The sequence below is a fragment of the Athene cunicularia genome (genome assembly GCF_003259725.1).
Source record: "Athene cunicularia isolate RWA chromosome 2 unlocalized genomic scaffold, athCun1 chr2_part1, whole genome shotgun sequence".
Lineage (NCBI taxonomy): Eukaryota > Metazoa > Chordata > Aves > Strigiformes > Strigidae > Athene > Athene cunicularia.
Genome location: NW_020799095.1, coordinates 23225366 through 23235019, shown reverse-complemented (window position 1 = coordinate 23235019; position 9654 = coordinate 23225366). Strand labels below are relative to the sequence as shown.

At 40.9% G+C, this 9654-nt stretch overlaps 1 protein-coding gene across 1 annotated transcript; it reads left to right on the top strand.

The window, feature by feature from the left end:
* The first annotated feature begins 1891 nt into the window (after positions 1 to 1891).
* LOC113476731 (von Willebrand factor D and EGF domain-containing protein-like) lies at positions 1892 to 9390 on the top strand. Its single transcript, XM_026842622.1, has 5 exons — positions 1892 to 1976; positions 2787 to 2882; positions 5902 to 6006; positions 6421 to 6516; positions 8946 to 9390. Exons 1-5 carry the CDS (start codon positions 1949 to 1951, stop codon positions 9053 to 9055), a joined length of 435 nt encoding a protein of 144 aa, XP_026698423.1. The 5' UTR covers positions 1892 to 1948; the 3' UTR covers positions 9056 to 9390.
* Positions 9391 to 9654: the final 264 nt, after the last annotated feature.

The following is a 9654-nucleotide window of genomic DNA, read 5'->3' as shown; positions in this document are numbered from 1 at the left end:
GAGTGGGGGGCGAAAGGGGAGTGGAACGGCGAGGAGACGGCGGGGAGCGGAGCGGGACGGCAGCGGGCAGCGCCTGCCGGGGCCGTGGGGACGCTCGGTTGGTGGTGACCCCTGGGGACGCGCCCGGGCCCGAGCAGGGCTGGGCACAAGGATCTGGGTGAGCTCCCTGACCTGCCAGCCTGCCTGCAAGTAGCCCTGCCGGGAGGGTGCCCGGAGCTCGGCTTCGGATCTGCCGTGGGAGGCCGGTGGTTAGGTGTCTAGGAGGACAGGAATAAGGTGTGGTGGAAGAGGAGGGGTAAAGGCACCCGGTTTCTGGTGAGGCGAGGCAGTGAGAGCAAACTGTTAGAGCACGACCAAGAGCCAGCTCCTTTATGAAGACACACACGTAGGTGAGTAGACCCAGCCAGCGGAAAGGGCCGTATTGCCAGCAGATAATGTTTTACTGCTTGAATATGGGTAATGATCAACTTGCTGGACAGGCTTCTTGCATCCGCTTCCTTCTAACATTTTCACTGTGCCTGTTTAAACACTTACCTGAGTAAAGAATGATGCTTTTAGAGGCTTGACAGCTTTTCTAGCCTCAGCAACATTAAACTGGTATTTCTAGGCACTATTATTGAGAATAGTACTAACGAAAAGATCAAAAGAGCATGTAGAAAGTAGGGGGGGGGTCTGGATTACTTGTTTATTTGAAATATAAACAAGTGCTTGTAAAAGTACTGAGATTTACTTCCTGGATGCTTCCTGATCCACAAAGTCCTTTGTACATCCCATTTCCATGGTAGGAGACGTAAAGCTAAGGTCAACTGAAGACTGTTCCTGTTGGTTTCCAAGGGGAGACAAAGTATTTTTGAAGATGTTGTCCAATATGCAGAAGTAAACACTGAGGAGAAGAGTTTTTGTTTAAACCCTATTTAATGTAACATGTCTGATTTCTAATTCCTTCTTCAAAAGTTTAGCTGCAGAGGACTGTGGCTATTAATTACTAAAAATCACTCAGTATCAGGAGTTCTTTTGCTTCACCTCTTGTCTTGTGTAAAGAGGTGATATAATTTGTACAATATTTGTGCTAGTTCTCAATGCCCTGCATTTAAAAGTGATTATTTTTCTTTTTAAATTCTGAGGTGAGACGCTGAAAATCTAATTCAGCACTGTAATTATTCATGGAGCATTGTTTTATTTAGAAGCTAAGTCTGGCAGGTGGTGACAAATGATGTACAGCTAATGAGCGGCATAGTGGGGTTGAATACCTATGCTGTATTCACTGTTTCAAACAACTTTTAGACCCTATGGGAGATGTGGAAGATTGTTGGAGATGGAGATCCATTTTGGAACTAGAGATGTGGACTGTCTGGAATTGTTAAGGAAACTGCTGAATGCTTGCTCTGATAAGGTCATCAGTGTAGCAGAAAAAATGGATAAATGAAGCTTCATCCCTTGTTCTATGAAGAAAACTGAACTGAAAACTATGTGAAATACCACAGAAATAAAGAGTTTTTCTAAACTGAGAGCTCTTATATGGCATTTCCAATGAACTGAAAGCATCTGGTAAAACAGTTATGCAGAACTGAGTGCTGAATGATTCTTTCATACTTGTCTGTGTCCTTTATTTGCATGCAAATACTCATTCTGCAAAGACTAATGTGAAAAATACTCAGTTCTTCAGTTGGGTCACTTGAAAGTAGTATAAGTATACTACTTATATAAGTATAAGTACATGAGGGAGAAATCACTGTGGTGTTACTCACTGCTCTTTTCTGTCTTGTTTTCTTCCCTCTGTTTCAGACTTCCCACCCATCCAGTCAAAGGATGAGGAGGTGTGGTGTAGAGAACTCATCTCACACCTGCAGTTAATTCAGATGAGACTCTGAAACACATGGGTTTCTAAAATCTGTGTGTGAATGAACAAATACTTTCTCAGACACCAGGTCTGATTCAGGAGTGATTTATGAGTAGCAAGGAGGTCTGTGTGATAGGTAATTTATTTTCAATCTGACTGGATTTACCCATAATTTTGCAAAATGAAGATTTTTAAAATTTGTGCTTTATCCAACCTGTCCAAGCTGCCAGCAGTGAGAAAGTTCCAGAATCTGTGATGATTGTAGATGCTTTTATCCCAACAGATAATTACAGTTACATTTATTTCAGATGATTTCTAAACAAACACTGTACATTTCAGAAAGGTCTCTGAGAGGCAAAGTGAGACAAAAAAAAGAGGGTGGAGGAGAAGGAAGTGCTGACTTACTTCTGGAGACATTTTAGAGAAGAGGTACGAGGAAATGAGCATGTAGTTTTTTCTGGAGAGTTATGTAGGAATCCAGTAGAGAGTGAAGTCTGATATTCCATTTTAAGAATCAGAAGATGCCCTGAAGTTGCAGACGCCCCTGAAGTTGCAGCATTTTTTATTAAATCATTTCTTTTTATCACCTCTTTTTTTACCTGTTATTCCTTGACTTCGATTATCAAAAGCTTCTTTGGCAGTTCAGCTGTGTTCCTTTCTTCCTATTTAATATGGCTCTTTCTTCTGCCTTTTCTGTCTAGGGTCCAAAAGCTTCCTTAGTTTTGAGCGTTTAAAAGCTTAAAATGGTGTGGAGCACTCTCCGTGCAGGGAATCGATTTCACCTGATTGGCAATGTAGGATGGCAGGGCAAATACATCTTAGGAAATGTGAAGACAAACTGAGTACTTGGAGACTAAAATAATGCAAATTTCTCACATACTTAAGTAGTAATTTTGGTAAGCTTCACCAGTATTTCTGCAAGCTTTGTTTCTTGTCTGTCTTACAGCAACATGTTATCCAAAATGCAAAAATGGTGGGGAGTGCCTCAGACCTGGCAAATGCAGATGTCCACCTGGCTATGGGGGTAGATACTGTCATAAAGGTGAGTAAGACCCAAGTAAGTGATAGCTTGAAAAGACAAGGAGTTTGAAAACAGATAAAATTAATTTGTGACTCCTCAAGTCCAGGATCTAATGCACTTTGAAATAATGACCTTAATTCCTTAGACCTTACTGTCAGAAAATGAATGACCTAGAGGATCTGCATGCTTGCTGAAGAATGGGTTGGGATATAAGTACTGAAATGTGTTGTAAGAATCTGAGAGTTTTGTGCCTTGGAAAAGACCTTGTTTGTTTATGTGTTAAGTATTCTGTTTAAGCTCTATAACAGACTCTTTCTAAATAATGTGATGACGTATAGATAAATATTTCTGCGTTAGGTAGTTGAAACTTTTGTGTAGTGTCTGCAAGGTGGTAATATTAAGGGCAAGTCACTGAAGGTATGCCTGGCAGTGTATTGTTGATAGGTAATAACAGAGATGAATAGCAAACACCAATTTTTATGGTTTTTTTGAAGCCTATTGAATATATGCGTGGACTGGAAAAGGCAATCTAAGAAAAGGTTGCTATGTTGTTATGAGCTGATCAGACTACTGATGATAACTTGAGTTCTGGGATAAAAGGGGAAGCAAACTTGAAATAGGTTGAGGGGAAGATTATGTAGTAGGCAAGATATCCCCAGAGAATGAAGGAAAAGAAAACATTGTTTTTCTTTCAGAAGAAAAGCCTCAACCTGTCCCTAAGAAAATTTCTAGAAATTCTTTTTGAAAAGACACCGGTAAATTAGTTGGGCAGTTGTCATTGTGCTGAGAACTTAATAAGCATGCTGTCTGTCTGTGCTCACAGCAGCTAGCAACACCTCACAGGATTATTTATGCTTGATGTTTATTCTGCAGACATTTTCTTTATTTCTGTCAAATGTGAAAGAGCTGCAAGAGTTTACTTAGAGTATAACGTAATGTGCGTTATAACTTGGGGAAGGAACTTGGCTAGGTTGTCTGGGTTTGTTTTGGGTTTTTTGTTTGTCTTTTAATAAAGCTGTATTTGTTATTTAATGAAGAAAGCATGATCTGAGTGTACCTAATGTAACAACTGTACACACTTGCAGAGACTTAAATTGTAGCTCTGGGATGTTAACTAGACTGAATGGGAATTCAACTGCCAGTGATAATAATTTGATACCAAAATTGTTAACATAGAAGAATAAAAAAGATGAGGAAGTGTCTTCTAATGAAGATCTGTATAACATAGTACTGTTGTGTAATGCTGGGGAAATAACTATTCATTTTGAGTAGACATAACAGTGTTGAGACAACAATGAATTAAATTTGAGCACTGTCATTTTCCAGCAAAAGGATTTTTATTTTGATTTGATTTCTTAAAAGCCAACTGAAAGTGTAGGTTTGTGGGGTCTTTACAGGGACCCCACAATAAGAGGGAACTTGATCTTCTTGGAAGAGCTTAAATCAGAAGCAAGATGAGTACTACTTAGAAAAAGCAGAGTAAGGATTCCACTAATGCTTATACTACAGCTGATACTTAGATTTGTATCTGAGTAAAAGTACTACTTGTATTTGTTATCACATTATCCTTGTAAAGCAAAGGATACGCTTGTGCTCACCTTCAAGGGGGAGTCCTGTGGCATATGGAGCCTGCAGTGTGGTGCAGTGTGCTATTACAGAACTGCACCGAATCACAGAATGTCTGAGGTTGGAAGGGACCACTGGAGGTCACCTTGTCCAACCCCCTGCTCAAGCAGGGCCACCTAGAGCCAGCCACCAAGGACTGTGTCCAGATGGCTTTTGATATGTCAGGGATGGAGACCTCACAGCTTCCCAGGGTAACCTGTGTCAGTGCTTGGTCACCCTCACTGGGAAGCCATGCTGATAATTTTCTTGTCCTTAATGTGCCTGGAAATGGTTTCCAGGATCAGATGTTCCATTACCTTACCAGGGATTGAGGTGAGGCTGACCGGCTGTAGTTCTCTGGGTTCTCCTTGCCCTTCTTGAAGATTGGAGTGATGCTTGCTTTCCTCCAGTCTTCAGGTACTTCTCCCAGTCACCACAACTGATCAAATACAATCAATATTAAATACATTAAATTATACTGTGTGACAAAGAAAGTGCAAACAATCTTTGAAAAGCTTTTCTAGCTGTGCTGAAGTTGACTTGCATGTCCTTGATGTTCAGAATTTGTGCCAAAAACCTGTTAGCTGAAATTGTGCTCAAAACTTGCACTAGAACAGAGATTAGGATTTTTTTCTACCAAGTAACAAGCAGATATTCCAACTGTCCATCCTTATAATGAAGGATAGTTGTTTCTCTTCAATACAGTGAAAGTGGTGTATACACTTACATTCATGCTTGTGAAAGGATGCATCTGATTGTACAGAACTGTATTTATGCCATATTTCAAAGGTGGCACACACCACAGTTGATACCTATTGCATGTTTGGCATAAATAATGCTTCGTTAATGAGGCCTTCAGGGTTTTGATGTGTGGAATGATTTTGGAATGAGGAGGCTGGCTTAGATAGTTGGCCTTTGGGAAGGCACCACTCGACTGTAGTCATAGGTTCATTTGTCAAAGTAATATCCCATTCTCTTCTTCCTCTTGTTATGTGTAGGTCCTGTCAGGTATGGAAATATGTGAATCCTTCACCACACGTTGCTGGCTTACCAGCTGTGAGTTGGCAGGATCGATAAGAATTTGCATGTTAGTAGTTACTGTGGTGCAGCTGATGAACAGTTGGTTCACAGCTGGGGAGGGGAGGAGCTGTGCCATAGCTATAATCCTGTTTGTTTGTTGGAACTCTCAGGCTAAATGCTCAACAAGCTTTTAAGCGCATGCTTAATTTTAACTGTGTTTTATGTTGGCGTTTGCAGACATGGTTCTGTCATCTTTGCGCACTCCTTAGAGAACTGTGCCTTGCTTTGAATAGCTGAAATTTTAGTCTTTGCAGATGTGATAAAACAAGTAGTTGATGGTAGACCAGCTGCTTAGATGATTATTTGAAGTCCTGTGCTGCTTCTGAAATGCACTGCCTATGCTCTTCTTCTGCAGTAAGCTGTGAAGGAGGCTGTCAAAATGGCGGGGAATGCATCTCTGTCAATAGAGTTGTGAAGTGCCTTTGTGCTTCTGGCTGGACAGGGTCAAGATGCCAAGAAGGTGAGTATCTACATTCATGAAAATATTTATATTGATTAAAAATTGATAACTGCGGTAACAAAACCACTTAAAATGTATTAAGAAGGTAATACCTATGGAACTGTCATTGCATTACTACAGAAATTAAGTACTATATTATTGGTACATACTCAGATAAAATAGTGTCAAATTATTTTGCGTTAAAATGTACATCTGTTAACATTTAAACCAAAATTCTTAACACAGTAGCTAAGTACTTTTTTGCCATTTTCATGGTCCTGGAAATGCCTTTACAGTTATACCAGTTGCATATCTGGCCTGGAATAAAATGTGTTTTGCCATTTTGATTTGTATCATCCTGAATCTTTCATTCTGTCAGTATTCTTTTATATCAGCTTTATAAATCCTGCTGACTTACCCGTTCTTTTCTTCTAGCAATTTGTCCTCAAGGTTGTCGGAATAATGGAGCTTGTGTGGCTCCTGGAATTTGCAGCTGTCCAGCTGGATGGGTCGGTGGAGCATGTCACTTAGGTAAATGACTTCTGACATTTTTCATTTATCCTATCTCTGCTTGTTTGATTTACCAATAGAGTGTTCAAATCTTCAGTGCCTAGCAAAGCTGATAGGAAAGTATCTTAGAATAATAAATATGGTGCAGTCAACATGTGCCATCCAGAGGGACCTGGACAGGCTGGAGAGGTGGGACCATGTGAACCTCATGAAGTTCAACAAGGCCAAGTGCAAGGTTCTGCACATGGGTCAGGGCAGTCCCAAGCACAAATACAGGCTGGGCAATGATGAGTGGATTGAAAGCGGCCCTGCGGAGACGGGCTTGGGCGTATTAGTGGATGGAAAACTGACCATGAGCCAGCAATGTGTGCTTACAGTCCAGAAAGCCCAACTGTATCCTGGGCTGCATCAAGAGAAGCCAGCAGATTGAGGGAGGGGATTCTCCCCCTCTACTCCACTCTCGTGAGACTCCACCTGCAGTACTGTGTCCAGCTTTGGGGCCCCCAGCATAAGGACATGGATGTGCTTGAGTGGGTCCAGAGGAGGCCACGAAGATGATCAGGGAACTGGAGCAGCTCCCCTGTGAGGACAGGCTGAGAGAGTTGAGGTTGTTCACGCTGGAGAAGGCTCCAGGGAGACCTTATGGCAGCCTTCCAGTACCTGAAGGGGGCTACAAGAAAGATGAGGAGGGACTCTTGGTTAGGGAGTAGAGCGATAGGATGAGGGGTATCGGTTTTAAACTGAAAGAAGATAGATTTAGGTTAGATATAAGGAGGAAATTCTTTCCTGTGAGAGTGGTGAGACACTGGAATAGGTTTTCCAGAGAAGTTGTGAATATTCCCTCCCTGGCAGTGTTCAAGGCCAGGCTGGACGGGGCTTTGAGCAACCTGGTCTGGTGGAAGGTGTCCCTGCCCATGGCAGGGGGGTTGGAACTAGATGATTTTTAAGGTCCCTTCGGACCCAAACCATTTGTGATTCTGTACATGAGTGCTGCTTTTGCACAGTGGGGATCTTACAAGTATGCATAAGGAGTAGATGGTTTTTCAATTTGTTCAGAAAGAGATAACTTTTTTACGTCAAGTAAATTTGGATTCAGATTTTGTTTGTCACCAAATTTATTACTTTATGTATCTTGTATTTCTGAAATATTTTCTATAAACCAAGACCCCAGTATAAAGAACTGAAAATGGCCATTACAGAAACATTATCACTACTCATGTGGGTTAGAAGCTTCATTAAATTTTATGGACATAGAAAATTGAAACTTGCTTATCACTTTGAGGGTAAGTTGGCAGAATCAATTCCAGGTGTTCTTAAAAGACTGAGTGGAAGCCGGCTGTAATCAGGACTAGTACTGACTGACACTCTTGCTGAACAACCACTTGCATTTTCTCAAATTTTGATTAACAAAAGCAGATGATGATTATAAAAACTTTAATCTACCCTTCTCTGGGCAAGGCCTTGGATGCTCGTAACAGCACTGCCCTGATGCTAAAAGCCATATCCTAGACTGTAAAAAGGGACGGTGCTTTGTTTGCTCTCTGGGAGACTGAGAGAAAGCTTGTTTAAACATTGCTTTTGAACTGGGTGCAAGGTCTCCAGATTAAGTCCTCCGCATTTGAAATTTTTGTGTGGTTGTGGGAATCCAGATCACCTAGTGTTATTTCTCCTGCAATATATAGTCAAGCAAACATTAACAAATAATATTTTAACTTCCCCATTTGACCAGGTAAATGCTTATCCTTTGTATTCATCAGTGTATCAAGGCAGACAGTGATATTAAAGTATGGGAGATGCGGGGAACTTATAAAATGCTTAGCTCCATTCCCTGCACCAGCAATAAGGATAGGAGTGGTCATGTTCTTAATGTCAAAATATTCACTGTTCCTGAACTGACTAGATCTGCAGCCTGTTTGACTTCTGTTGGTGCAGATACTCAGAAACAAATCGTAGCCCCTGGCTTGTTAACTGAGCTGCTGTGTAGCTAGGGGACAGCTAAAGCTCTGCCCACTCAGTCCTCCTTTGCCCTTCTCCTGGGGGAACAGAAGGGCAGTGTGTGAGCAATGGCTAGTCTGTGGCAGCTGTGTCCTCACGCATGTGGATCCAAGAACCAGTTTGAGTAAGTTTCAGCAGGAATTTTTATTGTTCCCTCACTTTCATGGAGGCATCCATCTCAAAAATAGCCTGTGCCTTAAAGAAAAACAGAAATGATAGTATTTTAAAAGGGGAATGGAGTGTGAAGAAGACTAGATGTACTGTGGCTGTATTCCAGTGAAGGCCATGATGTCATAAATTGAGAGGCATTGCTTTTCAGTTCTTCCATTATGCTTTTATTTATACTGTACCAGTGCAGTCACCAGGGAACAATTTTGCTAGCACAGTGAGACAAAGAAGAAAAATGATCCTGTGTTGTGCTGAAGACAAACTATGTATCCGGTGTCTCATTTCAGCTGTATGTAAACTACCTTGTCAACATGGAGGAAAATGCATAGCTCCAAATGTGTGCAGATGTCGACTGCCGTACTCTGGTCTACAGTGTACAAAGAAAAGGAAGGAATGAACCACCTTTGACAAAGATAAGCTGCAGTTTCTTCATGTAACACTTCACACAGAGGTGAAGTCTGCAGCAGTGGGGGACCTTAAAACAAACATGGTAACTAATTGATTTCAGATAGCTTTTTGTCTTCATTATATTAAATAATTGCTTTTCTGTATGAAAGAAAAGTATTGCTGACTATTGTAACAAAGCTGTTAAAAGTATCTAAGTGTGTGTAGTGTATGGCACACGTTTTCTTCTAGTCTCATTTTTCTTCGTACACAGAATTATTATGTCTTGGTTGATACACCTGATCTTGAAATAAAATTTACTCTTCAAATAAAGTACTTCAGAATAGATCTGTGCTCTTCTTTTTGATTTTTTTTCCTTTGACTAGAATTATTGCATTATATTAATGATGTGTTTTTAAAAAGCACGTGCAATAAAATGTCCTTAATTCAGATTATCAAAAGAGGATGTTAGTTCAAGTATAATTTACCTTTAATAAGATTACACAGTTGCAAGAGTTTGCATCTTTCTGGAACATCAGCACATTGCAGAGCATCTTATTAAAATCCTGGTTATCACTTTATGTATGCTTCCTGCCCCTCCCCCCCCCCCCC

Bases quoted from the DNA above. Each gene is read 5' to 3' on its own strand.
- LOC113476731 (XM_026842622.1), top strand. From the start codon at position 1,949: ATGAGTAGCAAGGAGGTCTGTGTGATAG. The intron at 2,883-5,901 runs GTGAGTAAGACC...CTTCTTCTGCAG, and splicing joins GGGTAGATACTGTCATAAAG to TAAGCTGTGAAGGAGGCTGT. The intron at 6,517-8,945 runs GTAAATGACTTC...GTCTCATTTCAG, and splicing joins CGGTGGAGCATGTCACTTAG to CTGTATGTAAACTACCTTGT.